The following is a 22,743-nucleotide window of genomic DNA, read 5'->3' on the forward strand; positions in this document are numbered from 1 at the left end:
CCTTCAAGATGGTTTGGTCTACAACTCCCAGATGGTTTGGTCTACAACTCCCATAATCCCTTACCATTGGCAATGGTGGCCAAGTGTCCTATTTTACAGAGGGCTGTTCAGTCCAAGTCAGGTATGGTGAGATGTATTATATTTCTGTTTAAATTATAGCTTTTGTTTTTTAAATGTATATTTATACATATTTATCAGCACATGCAAATGTTACACAATTTGGGGGCCTCTTTATTCCTCTTTTTTGCGGGATGCATTTTCTGGTTTTGGTGATGTGTAAATGGCCACCCTCTAATTGGATATGCAGGCTAGGACTGATGGGAATGGTACGGCAAAACATCTGGAGGGCCACAAGTTACCCCTGGCCTAGAAGGATGCCATGATTGATGATCTCAAAAGCTACCAGAATAATCAACATAGCTGTACTTCCCCTGTCACTCTCCTTGCATAGGAGCAAAGCAGTTTCTGTACCAGATCTAGGCCTGAAACCAGTTTGGAATGAATAGTCAGTGCCATTCAAGAGTGCCTGTAGTTGTCTTTCTGCTTCCCACCCAAACACCTTGGCTCAATAGGGTATAGTGGTGACTAGTCAGTAGTTGGCACAATCTTCTAGATCCAGCATGTTTCCCCCCCTAGAAGAGTGGCTGCCCAACTACCTGTGTAAGCATGGTTGGGACCACCCCCTCATGCAGGAAGGCATTTAGAATCCCTAGGGCTGAACCTTGCTAGCTTTTACAAGTTTAGATGGACAAGCATTGAACATAGGTTTGGCTCCTCTAGTACCTTTGGTTGTATCCAATGCTAGTCTAACTAATCCCATTAATTTCAATGGGTCTACTCTAAGTAGGACTGACATTAGATCCTTGTTCACATCCTCCAGCCTGAATAAATAAAACTCACCCAACAAAACATGTCCACACAGGGCGTTGGATAAAACAGGGGAGTCCAAGTTGCTGCTGATATACATTCTTATATTCCCCAAGTATCTAGCGAATAAGTCACAATGGACCTTCAAGCCTTCAACAGACTGGCAGCCTGATGGAGAACTTGGTACTACATCACTGAATGGAACTGTGAAGATACAATCATAGCAAAGAAGTTTTCTGACACCTACATTTCAGCTGTTAGCCCTATTGTTTCATTCCCCAAGCTCCCTAGTAAACCAAGGAGCCAAACTATTGGGAGAGGGTGCTAAGAAGTGATCATGCCCATTGCTCAAACTGACTGTGTATGCAGTCATGCTACTCCTCCACCTCTGAACCACCATACTTCTGCTTAGACACGGATACCAAATTAGGAGTAGAACCTCAGTTGTGAGTTGGGGCAATGACCTACTGGGACTGCACCATGATTGTCATGGAGGCCATTAATTTCTAAGCCACATCTGATTAAAATCTAATAACTTTTCTGAGGAAAGCTTCAGTTCTCAACACTAAATATGTGTCTCACTAATAATCTTTTCACGTACTGGCTTCTATATCAAAGCATCAGACCTACTTTGGTGTCAAATTTTACTATTCAAATATACTGAAATTCATAAAGTCACCCTGATTTATAGTGGCTTAAGCCATTAAGGGATTTTTGTGAAATCTTTTATTTATAAAGATAAGAATGTTGTTTGTATTTTGAAGAGGTATTTAAACATTTTGTTCATCTTGGAAGCAACCATGTGCATGAATCACTAGTACTGTCATTGTGCATACAAGCAATTGATGCTGAAAGAGTAACTCATCCAAGCAACTTATCCATGGCTAATATTTGTAGTGTCTAGTGGGCTATCTTACCACTATAGAATCCTTCTGTGTACAGAAATGTCTGCACAAACAAGATTTTCAACATTGTTTCATTTGTAGTGTGACTGATCAAACTACTTATCTTTTACACGTTATTCACATGCTCATATCACCGAGAACAGTAATACCACAATGTGGGAATAGAGCAAGCATCAATGCTGTGTTCATTATGATTGTATTGCCCTGTTATTACATTATGACTTCAGCCAAACTTTAGCCAGCTTCTTGCCTCTTCTTTTTCAAATGCTGTCTTCAGTATGACATGCTGAGATCATCTGCAAATAATTCTTAGTTGTGTACAGAACTAAACCAAACCAGTTTTTAATTCTTCTGGAACTTGTATTTTGTCTACATCTTCCATTTTTCTGGATCTTCCTGCTGCATGCTGAATGCAGCCATTAAGGGCTTTTCCCTTTGACCTCATGACACTTGGCTTGTTGATTGATGTTTAACTCAAAGGTTGTGGTTTGACTATTTGCTTAATTCCCTGTTGTCCTCTTTGTTTGAGTTTTAAAGTGCATAGTGAAGGCTGAATTAGCTATGGGATATGTATTTTTACCCTTTCATTTTTATTTTATTTCCACAGTTGAAAGAGACAAGGATTTTTCCCACCAACGAAGGCATTACAAAGAATTTAGATTTGACTTGACTCAGATCCCCCATGGAGAGGCAGTGACAGCCGCTGAATTTCGAATTTACAAGGATCGGAGTTACAGTCGATTTGAGAATGAAACCATTAAGATTAGCATTTATCAGATCATTAAGGAGTACCCAAACAGGTGCCTTTTCTTCCAATTGTATTTCAAATCATTTTTTTTTCCGTTACCAGGACAAGAGAGCTGAGCTTTTTCTAAGAATGCAACAAAAGTGGAGGCTATGGCCTGGTTTGCACATTGCAACAACCACGTTTAATCAATTGTGGGTTGTTGAAAATGAAGTGGAAGTGAGCGAACATGCTGGTTCCTTCCCACCCACATGCTCCTACTGTAACAAACAATCCAGGGATGGAGTTCTGGGTTCAGACCTCACTCACAACCCAGGGATGGAGTTCTGGATTTGAATGTCATAATAAATGACCCGGGGGACAGAGTATCATGGGTTATGATGTCCAAACCCAGAACAGACTGTCCCTGGGATGTTTAGCTCCATCCTGCTGCAAGAGGGGTGGGCAGGTGTTTGGGAACCAGCAGGTTTGTTCAATCCCACTTCATTTTCAACAATCATTGGTTTGTTAACCTTGGATTTTTGTAACATGTAAACTGGGTCTATGAGATGGTTCAGACATAATGCCAAGCAATATTTTGCAAAGTGAAACCATGCTTTGATTCTGAACCAATAATATGCAACAAAACATGGTTTATGAAACCTGGATCTGAAAGGATGCTGTGAAGCTAATTTGCAAAGCATAGTTTGGGCTGATTGAATGAACAAACCATATTTGTGCCATTGGTCTACCCTGGAAGGCTGCTGTTTGGGACAGTATCCAGGGATACTTAGGAAAGAGGGAAACCATACAAACAATGGTTTGCCCATATGACTAGAAGACAAGCAATGGCTTGGACTCTATACTATGTTTATAGATAGAGAGATAGATTATAATAGAAACAAAAGAGGGGAGAAGGGGAAAAACAGCAGTTACTACAACAGAAAACGTAGACCCAAAAAGCATATCCATTCACAATAACATTTCACAGCACCATTATTAAAAAAGAAGAAGATGAAGAAAAGGGGGGGAAAGGATCCTACACTTCTATTTAAAAGGTATACATTCATATAAGCAGTCCATACATCTAAACAAGCATCCATACGCAATTGATGTCTGTAGGATACATCTGAATGCAGCAAGAGCAGTAAGATCTTGCAATGATAGGTGCCAGAGCTGTCAGTCTAACTTAAGTCCCATTTGCAAACTGCAGCTGTGAGTCTAACTTAAGCTCCATGTATTTCAATGCATCTACTTTAAGTAGGACTAACACTAGATACAACCCTATGGGGCAGTTTGCATAATGAAACAAGCCACCATGACTTAAATAAGCCATGGTGTGTGTTTTAAATTGGTGGCATGTGCTGGGTACAATTAACTGAATTACTCACCCAGGCGCAGTTCGTCGTGTCATCCAAACTCAGGGAGAAAAACAACCCTCACATAACCCAACAACAGGCCGTCAGCCATGTAGCCCAGTTTCAGACAACACGAGAAGTTACACCTGTGTGAGTAATTAGGCCAATGGTACCTGGCATGCATTGTTGATTTAAACAAGTCACCTTGGCTAAAGTAAGCCATGGTGGCTTGTGTCAATCAGGCAAACCAGGTCTATGTCTTTAAAGGAAATTGTAGCCTCTTAGTTCCATCCTGGAGGTCACAGCTCTGAGTCTTGTCTTCCAAGTGTCCATACAATACTTAATGTTTATCTGGTACAGCAAAAGTCCATGCAAAGGAATGTTTGTCTGGAATAGCAAAAGTTCTGGAGAATAGGGGGGAAATGGTCTTACCTGTGAATTTTCCTTTAAGACCCCTAACTGGACAGATGTCCATTCCACCCATCTTTGAGATTTTTTGGGGATCATGGCAGTGTTTTCATGTTAAGTTAATACACTCTTTGCCTTTACTCATTTGGAATTCTCCCCCACCGCCAACACACACTCACACACTTAGTAACTGGAGGCCCTTGGGCCAAATCTGCCCTGGTGTGGGATGACAACTGGTCTCCCATTTAACAACTTAGAGACAAAGGGAACGTAGGCAAAGTATCATCTGTAGGAACAGAACTAATGCCAGGTAACTTTAAGAAGGGAGGGTCTGGCTACTACAGATCTCCACACTGCTCACTTCTCAAACTGGCCCTGCAAGAAAAACTGTTGCTGACAAGGGTAGTATATATTGGGACAGTTTGCAGAATGTTATCTACTTACAGTTAAAATACATAAAAGTCATGAAGAATGCTTTGGGGGTCTATATTGGCAGAGCAGTTTCTGTCAGTGGGCCACCAGAACAACTGCTATGATTGACAAGGATTCTGTAACTCCCCCCCGTTCAGAAGTTCAGCCTTCCCCGATCTGGTGCCCTCCAGTTGTTTGGGACTATAATTCTCAGCATTTCTGCCTGGGGCTAATGGAAGTTGGAGCCCAAAACATCTGGAGGGCCCCAGGCTGGGAAAAGCTGCTGAGTAGCTACAAGCAAACTCACAGCTTTTGAAGGCCGAATCCTAGTAAGAAAAAGAACAACAAACATTGATCGTAGATCTCATAGAGTCACATTTAGCTTGAATGTCTAAGCATAACTACAAGTTACATTAATTGCATTTCATAGCATGTCACACAGGTTATCTTTAGCCTAGTGGCAGTGCACATGGCCCCAATTCAGAATGGGACCACCACATTCCTGGGGTAATATACATGGCAACAGAGTCAGAAGTGCTTTCTGTTTAGATCCGGGTTTTCTTGAAATTGCTTTGGTCCATCAGCAACACATGAAGCCAAATTAAATAAATAAAAAATTAAAAGAGCAGATACACAGGACTTGAAACTTTGAGGTTGTGGAGTTGAATGTCATCAAGCTCAGAGGCCTGCACTGCAAATGATGAGGCTTGTTTCCCACCCCTGTCCAGGCTCCCCATTGCTGTTGCATTCCTATGAATGGGAAATGTAGGCTAGATACTCACTAGTGACGTTATGAATGAAAAAGGTATGTTACTCTGCCTGGCGAAAGCTACAACTGTGCAATTGTGGAGGCTAGAAATAGCACTATAGCGCTTTTATGAATGGGAAAGGCAGGCTAGTTACTTTGACTGGTGACAGTAGTGCCAATGGGGGAAAACAGTGAATGGGGGCGGGGTAGGGGTGGCCCAACCCTTGACCATATCACTGTTAGGTCAAAGCAGCACACCCAGGATTTAATGCAGAGGGATGGGGCACAGTACAGTGGAACCACACAGGAGCTGCTTTAAGTAAAAAATATGGACTAAAAGAGCTTTCAGAAAATGCAGCTTTTAAAAAGTCAAACTGCTGGTTGGCTGTGGATTGGCGATAACGTCATGTATTGCAAAGAATCTCAGACTGTTCTATCTCCACACTAAATTGCTGGAGAGGGAGATTAAACCTCCCCCCACCACTGTTTGCTTCCCAGAATTCCATTGATGCTAATAAAGACCTTTTAAGAACATAACAACATACAAAGAGACCTGCTGGATCAGACCAAAGGCCCATCTAGTCCAAACTCTGTTTACACAGTGGCCAACCAGCTGTCAACCAGGAACTCACAAGCAGGACATCAGTGCAACAGCACTTTCCCTCCCATGTTCCCCAGTAACTGGGGTGGGAGGAATTTGGGGAAGTAAACGCAGGCGGTGGTGGCAGAAGATTTAAACTTCCTCTCCTGGAAAGTGGTGATCCCAATCTGAAACAGAGCCACATATGCTTACACTAGAATAAATGAAAAGATAAACCTGAGCTACATGCTATGTAGTTTGGTTCACTGAGATGATAAACCTTTGTTTGTGCTGTACCACTTCAGATTGAAGGTGGGGACTGCACATGATTGAAGAATGTCTATACAGAAACACACCTTGCATTTAGAAACAAGCCTATTTTAAGAGATAACTAGGCTAGAAAATTTCTCCTAGGTTTGTATGTGGAAGGAATCTTTGGAGGAACATACTGTTACATAACCTCCCCCCGCCCCTGCCCATCTGCTGTCTGAAGTGGTTCAGGCCGGACTCAGGTTTCCCACTTCAATGAGAACTGGGCCTCAGGGCCAAAACATGCATTACTTTAAATATGTGTTTAGGAGCTATGATTTCTTTTCATTATTACTCTACAGCCCCACTGGCCCCCACATCCAGAATTTAAATGCGCCCTTTACCTCCAAGGCTAGGCTCCCAATCTGCATTGGGGGTGTGTGTGTGTCTTCACCTACTCTGAAGTAAAAGTGCAGAAAAAATGATATGGCTAATAAGCACACGTTTCAAGTAATGTCTGTTTTGACCCTCCATCACTACAGAACATGGCATGTTGTCTTCAAGGAAACATGCTCAGAACTAGAACTAGCTTGGCTGCACACTGCTCTTTGCAATTAATGAAAGCCAGTGCTGTGGCAGTGGTTCGCCCTTTTGAGGGGACGGACGCTTGGCCTTTTGTGAACCATTGGGGGAACGGTTCAACCCCCAACACTGAACACTAATTCTTTTGTACATCTACATAGTGTGTAGTTTCATGTTAGCCCTGAACAGAATCTGTGTGACCCCAGGAACTGCCTTTAACATCATACCCACACAGCCTGGCAAGTTTGGAAAATAGGATATAGATTTGGATTCAAAACAGAGCAGTGGTTCCTAATACCAGCATGTCTGTTTTCAGCCTCTATCTGGAGTCTTTTTCTCCTAGTGGTTGGAAGGTTGAACAACCCATCTGTTGTACTGCTGTCCAGTGAGGGTGCCAGAAGGAAAATTCACAGGTATCCAATTTTCCAATTTCATCATGTAAATGATTAGTTAAGTTAACCGTTATGGATGAGCAAATGTAGGGATTACATGCACAATTTAAATAACTAGTTTTGAAAAATACACGTTGCCCTGAAATATGAATACGACAAGCCAAGTTTAATTTAACTTCAACAAGGGATATACTATATGGTTCAACTCTATTTATTTTTACAGAACCAAGAGCTGCATTTATTTTCTTAATCTATATAATGTGTAGGACTTTTGTGTGTGAGTGGGATAGCTTGTTGGGCATATTAAGCCATGAATGAACTTTAAGATTAGATTTGCCACATCCATGCTCCTCACCATAAATAATTTTTAATGCAAATATTTCATTAGTAAGAAGTGGATAAAGTGGTAATCTTAGGTTTGGTGTTTCAGAAACATCTATGAGCTATATATCTAAAACATTTAAGCAGCTGACCAAGTCTGGAAAATATTTCTCTTCCTCTCTTTTAACTATTTAGAAGAACTGGCCCAAGTTTTGATGTTATTTTTATAGGGTTCCACAGTAAGCCAAAGAAATATATCACTTTTCTCCTAATAATTAGGGGGGCGGGAATCTTAACGTACCATTGGAATGTTCAAAAGCCTGATACAGGTGGGGGTTTCACATTCTTTTCTGTGCTGCACGTGCAAATGGAATTCTCCATTGCATGTATGGAACACTGATATGCTCATAGTATTGAATGGTGACTATGTGAAACTCTTAGCTGATCAGAAATGGTAGAACATAGCCAATGGACACAATAATAGAAAATGTTTTTGCTTTCTGTAAAAGAAGTTAGGAGTGTTTATGACCCACTGATGCCAATGCAAAATTGTTTATGGAAATTAAATCAAACTACTCTGGTTTAACTTGTGTATGGATCGCAACCTTCATTCCTGCCCACTCACGCCAAATAGCAATGATGCATACATCCATTTTCTGCATTGTTGTGGCAAAGCCAGAACAAATTATTTACTAGCAGATTACAGACAGAAGCAAATCTAAACCCAAGTCATAATTACTGTGATTTTTAAAATGTCATCTCTTCATTTTCTAAACTAGGGATGCAGACCTGTTCCTTTTAGACACAAGGCGGGCACAAGCATTTGATGTTGGATGGCTTGTGTTTGAGATCACGGTGACCAGCAATCACTGGGTGATTAATCCACAGAATAATTTAGGATTGCAGCTCTGTGCAGAGATGACAGATGGTAAGCTACATTTATATATAACACTTTTAACACAGACCTTTTTTTTGCTTTTGTCTTGTCATTTTGCACACGGAGGGCTGGTCTACATATACATCCCCTATGTGAAAGCCTCTGTAAACTTCCTCCATGCAGTAGTGACTGCACATGGGAATCTGTAACATGTGGTACCACTTACTGTACAGACCTTCTGCATCACTTGTCTCAGTGCCAGAGCAACACATTTCTGATTTATTTATTTATTGCATTTTTATACTGCCCAGTAGCCAAAGCTCTCTGGGCGGTTCACAAAAATTAAATGGTGACTGACTGGGCTAAACTACGTGCTAAATTAAATCTGTAGTGAAGGCATGAGCAGCTTGAGGTCCTCCAGATGTTTTGGCTTGCAACTTCCATCATCCCTTACCATTAGTTGCGCCGGCTAGGGCTGATGGGAATTGTTGGCCACAACAGCTGGAGGGCCACAAGTTGACCACCCTGACTACACAGGGCTGTGATATAGATTGGGACCCCTGAAATAATAATAATAATAATAATAATAATAATAATAATAATAATAATAATAATAATTTTATTAGATTTATATACTGCTTACCATATTTAAAAATATCACTAAGCAGTTTGCAAGAAAATATAAACACATTAAAATACTTATATATATTAAAATTCAATTAAAATACATAATTATTGCCTAAACTTGATAGAAAACGTTAATAAAAACACTAAGACTATTACACCACCAATACAACACATATGGGTAGGGGGATAAGACTTCTTACCCAGCCACTAAATTGACCCCGTCCCATGCAGAGACTAAAGAAAACAAGAAAACTCAATTGGCGCCCTGGTTGGGGCCCTGCGGGCTTATGCCAAACTAAAACAGAGTCAGCAACACGCTACACATTTAATGTAGTAACTAGTTTAGCCCTGATAGTACTGTTGTGAAACCACCAGCGGAGGCTGATGGCTCTGATGTCATGGGGTGGTGAATCTACTCTGGGTTTCAGGTAGAAGTAGTTAGAACTCTAAAGAACTGATGGCTTTAGCACCTGGGATAGCTCCTTTAGACTTCTGACTGTAACCTAGGGCATGTATACACCTTAAGGGTGTAGAGGGAGGGGGGGGGAGAATCACGGATCTACCTACTTCCATGATCATCACCCAGCGTATTGACTGCCACGTGACATCCCGGAAGGATGTTGCGGCCGCCATTTTTTTTTTTTGAAAAGGAGAAGGAGCGCAACGGCACTCCTCTGAAAAAGAAGGTAACCCCCCCAAACCCCGAATCGCTCCCCACCCCTGATGGGCATGGACTGCCCCCATGTAGCTCCGTGCCAATTTTAAGTTCCACGCAGGAAGGGACAACCCTGAAGCAGCGGCCATGTGGCCTGTGCTCTGCGGGATGGTGCCAGGACCGTGGAAAACTCAGGATTTCCATGGTTCCCGATATGCCGGGGAAAGTCCCTGGTCATTCCTGGTTGCCCCCGGGATCCCTTGTGTGTCACTTGGACACACAGGAATGACCCAGGGACGACCCTGGGATATAGGGCTGGCATAGACATGCCCCTAGAGTGGATTCATGATGGATATTTGATCAATTTTTAATTGGGGGATAGATTGCTCCAGCTTTCTGAAAAGGTGGCCTGCTTTTCTTTCAGAGCAGCAATTCTAAGGAGGAGATTCTGTGATAACTTGAACTGTCTTGATAAGTCATCTTTTACTGTTAGGTTTAATTCTTGTTTTAAACAGCTGTATATCTTGCTCTTGGTTGTTGTTTTTAATGTGTTTTGTTTATTGTAATGGCTTTTGCTATGCAAATAAACTATTTACTTACTTACTGTACTAAATACTACTTTTATATGAACTGTAATCTAGATTCCAAGACAGCAACTCATTTTTTGGGGGGTGGCTTATCTGAAGTGGGGAGTTTGTTGGTAAGTCCCATTGTCACAGCTGTCCTCACACCACAGAACTCTTTGATTTCTTTATTGAGAACTGGGATGGGGGAAGCTATAATAAATTAAAAGGCTGATTCCCTAATTTGGATTAGTGTACATTTAACAATGCATATGAAATATAACTAGTTAGAATAGGCAATTAACTATTTATATTGCATATTAGTTAGTTTATTAAATTTATATTGCTTCACACAACCAAAAGGGAGTCCCAAAGTGATTTACAGAAAAGGAAAAAATACAATATATAATGACATACTCAATAAAAGCATACAACTATATGCAGACGTTTAAATTAATTAACATTTATTAATACATTTTAGATGGATAGGATTGTGCCCTAAGTGGTGTTTTGGACTTAAAAGTAGTGCTTTTCCAACTGAAAAGAGAAAAATACAATAGGACCAGGATTTTATTTCTGTGAATGGGACAAGAAGGGATTGCAGTTCCGTTGGAGGTAGTGGTGGATGCACTTGCTCGGCCATCTGACTCCATGTGCTGATTATCGTAACTAAATTTTAACTGTTTTAAGTGTTTTATCAACCTTCAAGCTTTTAAATCGCATATTATAACTTATCTTCGGCTAAAGTATGTGCTATGAAGCGGAACACTGGCTGTCTCAAGGTCAGATTTAGCTGACTCACTTTAAACGCCCACCAGCAGAACGCCGGCACCTGAGAAACCTCAGTTGCTAGTCTGTTGGTCTGCGTTTACATTTTGAATTTTATGCCTAGATCTCTTCTCTGCAAAAGGTCTACAATCTCTGTATGTTAAACGATTCTGCTAACACCGTTAGAAATGAGAGGCAAGAGTAAGAGGAGGAGAGACCAACCTGAGTCCCCAACATTTCCTTTCTCGAAGCAATTAAAAATTGACAGTTTCTTGCCTGATGATCCTAGTTCCCCCTCGTTCCCCATTTCAACTACAAAACAGTTTGCAGCCTTGGCCACCTCAACGGGGGAAAATGATGAGCATCGGGGGAGAGAAAAAGAGGATTGTGCGTTGGGAATAAATGAGGAAGAGCAAGTAGCAACTGGTTCACACCCTAGGAATGTAAAGGAAACAACCATTGACGAAACGGCGGACCAGAGCTTTTTAATTGTCAAAACTCTAATTAATATTTTCGGGACTCTAAGAGATATAAATGACAAATTATCCCCTATTGCTAAAGGCATAAAACAACTTGATGAGATACTCCAGCTTCTTCAGAATCTGCGGACCAGAACAGAGCAAGAAGTAAATCTAATTCATGAAACAAATCAAAGAAGCAAAAAAGCACAGGCCCACCAGCCTAGGGCCCTGCTGCCCAGACTGTTTTCTCAGAATCAAAACAACTTGAGCACAGCAGATAAACAACAGTATCAAAAGATTTGGACCCTAGGGGAAATGTAATGCTAGTGCCAAATCAGGTGGCCTTTGAGTTCTCCCCACTCCCAAATGGTGTGCCTCCAAGCTGGCAAGGGAAAACCAGGGTGGCGAATAACTTAAATGTATTGCTAAATATGAAAATTCAACCAAGGAGTATCTGTGCCCTAGTTACACTCCCCGGTTCTTTTCATCTTGGAAGATGCATAGCAACCTTTAGCTCTTTAGCGTTGGCCAGAGAAATTCTTTCAGCAAATGCCCGGCTGGCCAAATTCAGAATCCGGGTGGGAAAAGTTTTTAAAACCACTCTACAAACTCCACTATTTATGCAGGTGCTCAGAAGGAAACCCTACAATTCAAAACAGACAACGCAAAAGTCTCAGATCGATCTACCTCAGAGATGCTCATTGACTTAACATCCCAGGTGATGGATGATCCATCTACTAATATTGGAGGTGCTGAGCAGGCGTCATTGGGAGCAGCTCCCAAGCCTTTAACTCCTTAAAGACTCTCACTTAAAGGCAATGATATTCTGGGACCCGTAATACTTATAAGCACTACTAAAACCTTTACAAATGACAAAAATGCTCAACAGATACCACAAAGCAATCAGAAAATAGTGGTAGCCGAAATCAATATTCCAGCGATTCCAGTGTCAGAACTCCAACGCAAGGAAAATCTGATATAAAAAGTCCATTTTTCTTCAAACAGCTCTGTACAAATGGACCCCTTGATAGAGCAGATAGCACCTGATTGCCCCTCCTGACAAAATAAAGTCGGCCGAACCCCAATAAATTGTGTCTCTTGGAATATTGCAGGATGGGCCAAGAAAAAAAACGATCCCACCTTCGGAAGCTACCTCAGATCCTTTGATATAATACTCCTACAAGAGACTTGGTGTGTAGGGGATATTAGCCTGAGCGATTATAAAACTTATGCAATCCCTGCAAATCCCAGTAAAGACACCGGGCGCCCATGGGGGCGCCTAGCCTGCTGTATCTCATCATTACTGAATGGTGAAAGTTACTTTATTAATAATTTACAATCACTGGCACTGGCCATATTTTTTAAAATTAATTCCACATCAAATATCCTGGTAAATGCTTACATCCCGCCCTGGAAATCAGCCCACTATAGTGAGGACGTTTGGGAGAATCTCCCTGAGTATTTACTGTCCTTGCAAATTCAGTTCCCTGAAGCTTTACTGATTTTAGCAGGTGATTTCAATGCTCGGATAGGTACGGACTGGACCGCAATAAAACAACTAACCTACTTTATACCGGACGACTTCCTATTTATAGATGATAGACATTCTAAGGATCCAACAATAAATATACAAGGGAAGAGGTTTGCCCAAATGATTTTTCAAACCGAACTTATAGTCCTAAATGGCTCCTTCCCCGAGGACAGGAAAGGTGAGTTCACCTTCATTAACCACCTAGGCGCCAGTGTTATTGTCTACGTTGCAGTCTCGCCAGCAGCATTAGGAGAGCATTAGTCTTTTAACGTTGACACCTACCCATGCAGTGATCATCAGCCTTTGATCGTACAGGTGGGATGCGCAAAAAAAGCCTTGAAAACCAATGGAAATAAAAGATGGGCAAACGTGGACTTAAGAGCACTGGAAGACCTATGGCGTTCTGCAAATCTTCAGGTCCTGAGAAACACTCTGCTCAATTCCAAAGACCCAGAGATAATAATAGATTCCTATGCCCAGATCATAGCTGCAACTGAGCCACTGTTACTGCAGAAAGGCTACCCAAAAAAACAGAGATTAAACGTGGGTAATCCATGGTTTGACGGGGCCTGCAGACAACTCAAAAGGGAAATTAACAAACAACATAAACTTCTAAGAGATATTGATATAGTCCCGCTACCCCTTCCTACTTGGCACTGCATAAGAACTACAAAAAGCTAGTCAGAGATAAGAAACGGGAATATATTAGTACGAAATGGGCAGAACTGTCATCAGCACTTGAAAGCAATGACAGATCCAGATTCAGGCTTTATATCTCAACTATAAGACATTCTGAGACTATGGATACCACTATTACCATTCAGGAATGGGAACTCCACTTCCGATTGCTCCTTTATGACGAGACTGCCTGCTTACCCCCTCTGCAGGGGAAAGATCTGCAGTCGAATAGCTGGGCCCCCGTCACCTGTGAAGAAGTAGCCTCTGACTAGAAAGCTAAAGAGGCAGATCTACAATAGACCACTGCTTCTTACTAAAACATCTAGTAGGGAAATATACAGCCCCTCCTCATCACTCACTTTTTGCTGCATTTGTAGACTTCAGAGCGGCTTTTGACTCTATACCCATCCCTGCCTTTGGCAGAGGCTATCATTCTTAAACATTGACCAGAGGTTACTCAGGAGAATACAGGAGCTGCACCAAAACTCCAGCTTATGCGTGAGAACCTCCGCGAATGGTGATCTATCAGACCCCATCCCTACCAATAAAGGCGTTCGTCAGGGATGTCTGCTAGCTCCCTTTTTATTCAATCTATATTTAAATGATATTGTCCCTACCCTAACTAGTCACGACTTCTATCCACCCCGCTTAAAGGGTAGGAACATTTTGGTGCTACTGTATGCAGACGATGCTAACGCTATTTTCCGCTTTGCAGCTGGAGCAGGAGGACAGTGGGTAGCACCACTATTAGAACTGTTTAAAAGCAAATTATTCCCTCAGATTCTGTATGGAGCGCCCGTTTGGGCCCATGCAGATATCACACGATTAGCAGTAGTACAGCATAAATTTCTATCTAGGGCCGTCAGAGTTCCCAGATCCACATCTAAGGATATTGTCCGACTGGAAACTGCATGCCACTCAATCCACACATTGACTTTAAAAGCAGCAATATCCTTCTGGTTAAAGATAGTGTTTCGGTTGGCTTTACCATTGGTGCTGTCCACATATGACGATATGGGGAAGGATTCATGAGCAGACAGGATGAGACACTCTGACTTCAAACTGGGCTTCTCACAAGCATTCCTCCTTACGAGGGGGTTTGACGGGGCGAAGGATGAGATTTCTAGAAGGCTGTATGACTGTGATATTCAGACATCTATGGCAGCAGTCGAAGTGAGCCACTCAAATGGGATCTATAAAAGTATCATTACTGCTCCGGGAAAGGCTCCCCTATATTTAACTTCCAGAATGCCACGAGAGCTGAGATGGCTGTTTACTCGGTGCAGGTTAAATTCACTCCAGCTGACGGAGGTGAAGGCGCGCTATAAAAACCACCCTAGCATTAATGTAGATTGCCCAGCAGGCTGCCCTAAAGCTGAGGATATGACTCATCTCCTAGTTGAGTGCCCAAGGTATGCGGAGTTGAGGAAACAATACCTTGAGCCTTTAATTCCCAGGTTTAACTGCATGTCATCTAAAGGTGTAGTTCAAACACTTTTAGCTGGTACAGACCATTATACATCATTTAGGACTGCCAAGTTTGTACACTGGACGATGGAGGTCCGGAAACTATTGATTGACTCAAATGGAAAAAACCTACATTTTTTAAAGTAACATGTAGATTGATGCTAAGTTAGAACACTGGCATGTTAAAATATTGGATAAAATAGATTTGTCTTGCAGACAAAAAGTGAATAGGATTGATTAGCTCTTTCCCCAATGGAATATCTCTAGTCACAGTATTGCACTGATGCAGGAAAACACTGAGAATGTCCCACTTGCAGTTTATATATGCTTCTGTACAACTCTTATGTGTCTGGACAGTAGTTGTGCTGAATGCAGGATTATGGAGGTGCACTCCACTCCACGTAAGGGAGCCCTTCCATCACTGCAACCACAGCAAAAGATATGAATATTAATTACAAAGAAAATAATGTGCCAAAATCCAAGACTCAAACAGACTATAGGAAATAGGGTGATTTTGTGAATTTGGGTGTCGCTATGCCTTCTGTGGGTAGGACTGGGCTGGCATAATACAAGCAGCAAATTGCTGGGTTTGTGTTGATGCCATTGAAAACCCTGATGGTTTAAATGAAAATAACATCTAGAAGAGAAGCTCAGAGAAGAGAAACATGCAACATGGACTTAGAGCTAATTCATTTCGCAGGCCATCTTGGACCTGTGGTAGCTGCTTCAACATTTCCAAGGAGGTTAATCCAGCTTTTTCAAATAATCAGAAAAAACTTTTTTTTTTAGCTTGACCCTGTTGGGACTGCTGCTGCTGCTGATAATGATGATAAGCTGGTTATTGGCAAGGTGCAGATACAGGCAGATGTTTCAACAGCTACCACAGGCACAGTGCTCATGTGAATTGACCTCTTGAAAAATCCTGGTCAGTTTTATGATAATCTAATCTTTAAACAAATTTCCTAGTGGTTCAAGTGGTCATTCATGCATGAGGAACATAGAACTGGATTTCACTGAAATATATAATTTGTTGCCAATTCTCACAAACTTTTGATCATAGGAAAACATGGATTGACATATGATGTAGTGTGCATATGGGCATGTAGTCTTTGCTACACACCCAGATCACTGGATATAATGTCAAGACATTTCTCTTCTCTCAAGAATTTACCAGCATACATTGAGTTTTTAATTGATCTACCTTTGGCTGATCTCTCTTTGACTGAGAGCTCAAAGTTGTTTTAAATAGATATTATCTTCGTATAATGTCTGGTTTTATGGTTTTAAATTTTGCATACCAATTTTTAATGTTTAATGTTTTAAACTTTTGTAAATCGCCCAGAGAGCTCCGGCTATGGGGCGGTACAGAAATGTAAATATTGTTTCCCCCAGTTGCAACACATCCAAACAACCTAGATTTTGGCTCATCAGTTTAATTGTGAGGATTGGATTTGTTGAATGAAAACAAATTCCTTATGGGTTTCCTTTGGGATTGTGGCTCTTAAGTGTAAATCCTTTGTTATACTAGCAGCAGGGGGGAAATAGATGGTATAAAATAACAATATATTGAAAACAACGATGGGAAAATGTCTGGTTGTTATAGTTTGTGTATCCCCTCTTGACAATGCTGAAAAGCACAAAAGGCTACATGACATTGGAAACCATTTTTTCCCCTTGAAAATGATATTTGGTATCATAGGCATCATTTTTTTAATGAAATGTAGCTGATTTTCTGCTAAAACCACATTTTATATTCAATTGTAGGTCTAAAGAGCAACATAACACATATGGAAGCTGTCAACATATAATTTACAGTTTCCCTTGGGCTGCGGTAAATTAAGGAAGGATCATGTGTTTTTTTTAATGCTCTATTCTAAATGTCTGCATATAACATCATGATACTCCACTGGGTTCCTTTACAGTTTGCATTCTAGATCTTTGATGGTTGAAAACATTTGTGGTCTTCTAGGACAAATGATTACTTTCTTCACACTGATACAAGAGGTGAGAAGTGAGTTGATGAACTGCATTATAAAATATATGCAGATGCAGAAACCACCTAAAAACAGATCTTTTATTATTTTCTCATATGCAGAGTACTTCCCTCAAGGCTTTTGAAATATTTTGAGTGTATCAGCACATGTGTCTTAATGCATAAAATCTAAATATAAAAAATAGTAGTGTGCTCTCACACACTTTTGAGGGGTGTAGGTGCAAGAAAACAACATGTTTCCTCCTAAATATGCAGAATAATCTTTGTTTGCATTTGTTTATTACATTTATATTTAGCTGTACTTCCTCCAAAGGGCCCAAGGTAGCATACATGATCCTCCTCCTCTCTATTTTATACTCATAACCACCCTGTGAAGCACCTTAGGCTGGGAGTCAGTTTCTGGCCAAGTGGGGTTTAGAAATGCATTTAGATAACATACTGCTTTTTAATACTAAGACCACATGCATTTAATAAGAGGTAGATTTGGCCCTCATTATTTCCACTTTTGAAAGAGGAAGTAAACAATGTGCACAAGGCCCATTCAGTGGGCCATTTTGATCCCTCTGCTTCTCCTGCACACAGCAGGAGATAGCGGCAACTTCCATTTTTAAAAATAAGTTGGACTTACTGGGGTGCTTTTTGTGGTGCGAAGAAGGCAAGAAGGGGCGGGAGGCAAACAGCGTTGTGAGAGGGACCCGCAAAAATCCGTGAGTGCCCTGAGTGTGCAATAAAACACTCACCTGATGGAGCTCAATGAGATTTGTTTAATCTATGAGGAGACTGAAAGAACTGTGTACATTTAGCTTTGAGAAGAGAAGGCTGTGGGGAGACATGATAGCACTCTTCAAGTACTTGAAAGGTTGCCACATAGAAGAGGAGGGCCAAGATCTCTTCTCGATCATTCTAGAGTGCAGGACACAGAATAATGGTCTCAAGTTACAGGAAGCCGGATTCTGGCTGGACATCAGGAAAAACTTCCTGACTATTAGAACAGTATGACAATGGAACCAAACTACCTAGGGAGGTAGTGGGTTCTCTCACACTACAGGCATTCAAGATGCAGCTGGACAGCCATCTGTCAGACATGCTTTAACGTAGATTCCTGCATTGAGCTGGGACTTGATGGCCTTATAGGCCCCTTCCTGCTGAACTATTCTATGATCCAGTTCAGAAAACACCTTAAACCATGGCTTTAACCACGGTGATTAAGCCAGAAAGCTGGGGTGTGTTCAGAAGACACCTTAAACCATGGTGAATAAAGCAAAAAGTCTTATTCACTATACTTAAAGTGTCTTCTGAACACGGCCTGGGTTTCTAGCTTAACCACCATGGTTAAAGCCATAGTTTAAGGTGTCTTCTGAAGAGGCTCAATGGTTCTATGATTTATGACTGGATCTCCTACCTCTTTAAATGTTTGTAAAAAGTTGTGGGGCTGGGATCTGATCAGGGCCATAGTGTTGGGTGAGGGGGTTAGGCTTCCGTTCTACTCTTTTCCTGATTTGTCCTGTTAGGAAAACTTATGTGTTCCCATAAATTTTCCCTGCAAGGAGAAATAGCACCTCTGGGAGGAGGGGCTTTCATTAGGAAAGTGGTTTGGGGAAAAGGATTAACCCCATCCATGTCCTGAACTGAATTTTCTCTCTCCAGTTATCTGTTCGTTTGTTTTTTTTAAAAATAAATAAAGAGTGGGAGATCTGATTACAGCTATCAGTCATCCGATCTAATTTGGCCTGGAGAGTCTCACTGTGTGAGAATTGTACTGAAGCCACGACAATTCCTGAGGTAATACAACTGTTATGTGTTCAGCTTGTTACCTCTGGCTTCATGCCTATCACCCTGAAGTGATTTAAATACAAGGAATCCCCTTAAGGTATTTGTGGATTGTACTCTCTAGTGTCTTATGCTTCGTTCTATTTATTTATTTTATTTTGTTCCCAAGTTTTCTATTTATGCAAACCATATCTTCCTTCTTCCTGCATACTAGTAATTAATCTTCTGTTTGCAATAGTTCCTCAAATACCGATGTGTGTGTTTTCCCCCCTTCGGAGTCTTTTCACAGTAGCCCACCAAGTTTGTTCAGTATATTTCTCATTTATTATACATTGCAAATTATCCCTCCAGCTCTGATGAATGTATGTCTGACTCTGTATATGTAATAAGTTGTAAACATTTTTGAGATATGGCCAGATGCTTCTGGTCTCTCTTGATGTACGGCACAGACCACAACTCCAATATTCCACTATAACAAATAATAATGGAAATTTTTGGTCTAATTTAACATCATACACCGCAAAGGTTCAGTATGATCAATAGAACACTGCAGCGATGTAGAATCACTTCTAAAATAGAAGATAGCAGTATTTCAGATAGCAGTATTTCAGGTACTTTATTGTGAGGAAATGTCACTGCCCCTTTTGCTTTTAAAAGAACCCTATGTGTTTTCCATGCTGCTATCTTTTTGTGATCACTACAATTGAGTCAATATGGAATCAAAAGAGGGACTCCTACGCACCAGTCACTGGAGAAGTGTGTTAAGTCAGAATGGTAGGTCAAGCATTTCAAGAGCACATTTTCTATCATGATTACAACATTTCCGCTTTCAAATAATATATCATGCTGTACTGAAAGAATGTGTAAAACATTCTCCCCAAATATTCATAAATCTTTCAGGAGGTTTGCCTTAAAGTGCTTTTCAGCTATCATTTTCAACATGTAGAGATAAGCCATAAAGCGACTCTGTCAAATTAATTCTACTAATTCTGACTTAAGATTTGAGAGGGAAAATTTACATCAAAAATGCAGCTAAGGCTGCAACTCTAAACACACCTATTGGTCAGTTGGTTCCATTGAACTCAGAGGAGCTTACATCTGACACTAACTGCTTTAAAACAGTTTATAACAGTAGTGACAACTCTTGGGGCATATACAGTTTTTAAACCGTTTTCAAAGTGTCATATCCTGCTTGGTGTAGATCTGGCCTGAGTAGTTATATATAAGATTGCACTGTAAAGCTTTGGCTCCGATTACAGCTCTTGGGTCTTTCCTTTTCAATGCAAAATGAATTAACTCTCTAAAATGCACACTACATGCAGTGCAGCAGAGAAATAAGCTGTGGGATCATGTGATGAGGTGCAATAGCATCCTACTCAGATGGTCTACCCCAAATATTTTTTTAGTGGACACAGGTTGCATGGGAGGTCTTATATATATGTGAATCCTAATATAGTTCTGCAGCTTGGACAATGAAAGTCCTAGTGGCAGCAACAGAAATCTCTTATTATGTAAATGCCTGTGATATTTAACAAATGGGGTGGAAGGTGGGAGGAAGTACCAGCTTAATCATCTCTTGCTACCTTTGTCCTTTCCTCTCTCTCTCTCTCTCCCCCCCAGGCCCTTTCTTCAGGGCGCTGAGTTGGTACTGCCTCCTTCAAAACCCCACTGTTTTACTCAACCGGGTGGCGTTGGGTAATCCTGTTGAGTTATGGCTTTAGAAGCTGATTAGTTATGGCACAGACTGGGTTTCTGGCACATAACCTTTTGTGTTAAGTCTCTGTCTGGGCCTTCCAGAGACTAGCAGAGATTGCAGCAGTTCTCAGCCAAGTCAGCAAAGACGTGAATTAAGACAGAGATTTATGTAGGTTAAAATAAACCTTTTACTGGCAAATAAATATATAATTTAGTTATGGCAGTACAGATACAAATACTTACAAACGGTCAGTCAATACAGCTCACATCAAGTTGGGTAAGGGACAGGGAAGTAAGAATGAACATGAAAACACATTTACTTTTATAGACAACCTGTACAATGATGCAACTCCTTGCAACCCTTAATTGAAGACAATCAGTTAGACAATTATTCAATTATGACACTCAATGTCCAGGTGTAGAGTTGACCTTTAAGTTTCTGCTGAGTCCTCTGTTCTTCCAGATCCTCAGCAATTAACAAAGCAATGGAAAACATAACCAAGATCCATTCCAGGATCCAACAAATCCTTCCACCAGAACTGCCCACCCCACCCCCCCGGACTGGCCCAGAAACCAGGTCAGATGGTGAAAGAGCCATACTGATCTCACTCCCAATAAAAAAGTCGGGGTAAGTCCCTGACTTTTTCAAAGGGCAGCTGCACAGGAAAGCCCCACGGTGGCTGTGAAGCTACATCTGTGTCATATAACTGACACAGCACAGATTCACAGCTTTCCATGGGTATAGACAGCCCCACAGCTTAGTACCTCTATTCCTATCATGTCCCCATCAGACAGATGGCACGGAGCAGTTGGTGATATATTTATCATACTTTGCTTCTCCCTACCCACCCCAAACCAAGAGCTGACCACTGGTGGAGGAAAAGAGGGGACAAAGATGTTTGTGTTTGGAAGGGGAAATGGGGCTCCAGTATTTTCCATTACCCAATAGAAGCACTGGAAATGTATTGCTCCCTCCCAAAGTTTTTGTCCTCTTGAAGCAGAGAAGAAGGGCACCCTGTGTGTTCTCTTTCATGTAAAAATAGTTCTCTAACCCCCACTTTATATGTGAACAAGGCAGACAGGAATAAAATATGCATGGCTGCAAACTAGGCTATCTAATTTGGGGCTAAAAAACTAGGGGATGGTCAAAGCAGAGGACAGCGAGGGAGAATGGATTTGTACAATGCTGAATAAGGTACTATCAGAATACCTCTATGTTTCCTCCTGGTATTTAATGTATGGATAACATTAAGTAATGTTATTCAAATTTGCGATTGGAAATATATTTATTTTTTCATGTTTTTTCTTTATTGATGTCTTGAAATTGGGAATGGCTGTATCTGTCCATTTTGGTTTTCTCCGTTTCTCTTTTTTCCTATCTTAAGTTCACTTTGTCTTGAGCTTTGAGATTTATTTATTGTTTTATAAAAATGGTTGCATGAAAATGCATAAGCATTTATGTGCACATTTCTCCTAATACATGCATTTTTCCTAAAGTACAATTCTTTTCACAAGCAGTGTTCCTAATATAATGCATTTTAACATTATTTTCCAGCATCCATGCATTTTTGTATGCATATTGAACTGGAGGACTCTATTGCAAAATTAAGATAACTGTGAATTTGGAAGGATAACTGAGTTTTGGGTTGCATAGTGTATCAAAAGTGTGAAATTAGGAAGGTTATTTTTTATTATTAAAATGTAAACTGAAGGAATTTCTCCCCTATCCTTACTCAAAATGTAGCCTCTCTTTTAAGTAAAAGTCTTAACATTGAATCAAAATCAATCATCGATTCTTCTAAAGCCCTTGTTCTGATATATCAGTTCTGATGGCTATTTCTCATACACAAGTCATTGGATGTTACACTTATTATCAACTGATGAATATGTATGTGTGAAGTTGCCTTGACTGCCATTTTTCTTAGTAGAAAGGTGGGGTATAAACTAAATTAAATCAATAAATAAATTGTGCAGAAGAAAATAAAAGGCAATTCTAGGAGTAGGACCAGCCCAGCCCTGACATGAACTTTGCTATACTGGAAGTTCAAAACTAGGAGAAAATGACGAAAGACACAATTTGTCTTTATCATGACAGCTAGATCAGAGTGAAATC

The 22,743-nt window shown here is 40.8% G+C and overlaps 1 protein-coding gene across 1 annotated transcript in view; it reads left to right on the plus strand.

Annotated features, from left to right (window-relative positions):
- BMP5 (bone morphogenetic protein 5) overlaps positions 1-22,743 on the plus strand; it is a 74,531-nt gene that overhangs the window by 29,155 nt on the left and 22,633 nt on the right. The window contains exons 2-3 of the mRNA XM_063125048.1: positions 2,380-2,572; positions 8,325-8,473. Of these exons, the coding sequence (XP_062981118.1) occupies positions 2,380-2,572; positions 8,325-8,473 (342 nt within the window). The remainder of the gene's footprint in view (positions 1-2,379; positions 2,573-8,324; positions 8,474-22,743) is intronic.

The sequence above is a fragment of the Elgaria multicarinata genome, chromosome 4 (assembly GCF_023053635.1).
Source record: "Elgaria multicarinata webbii isolate HBS135686 ecotype San Diego chromosome 4, rElgMul1.1.pri, whole genome shotgun sequence".
Taxonomy (NCBI): Eukaryota; Metazoa; Chordata; class Lepidosauria; order Squamata; family Anguidae; genus Elgaria; species Elgaria multicarinata.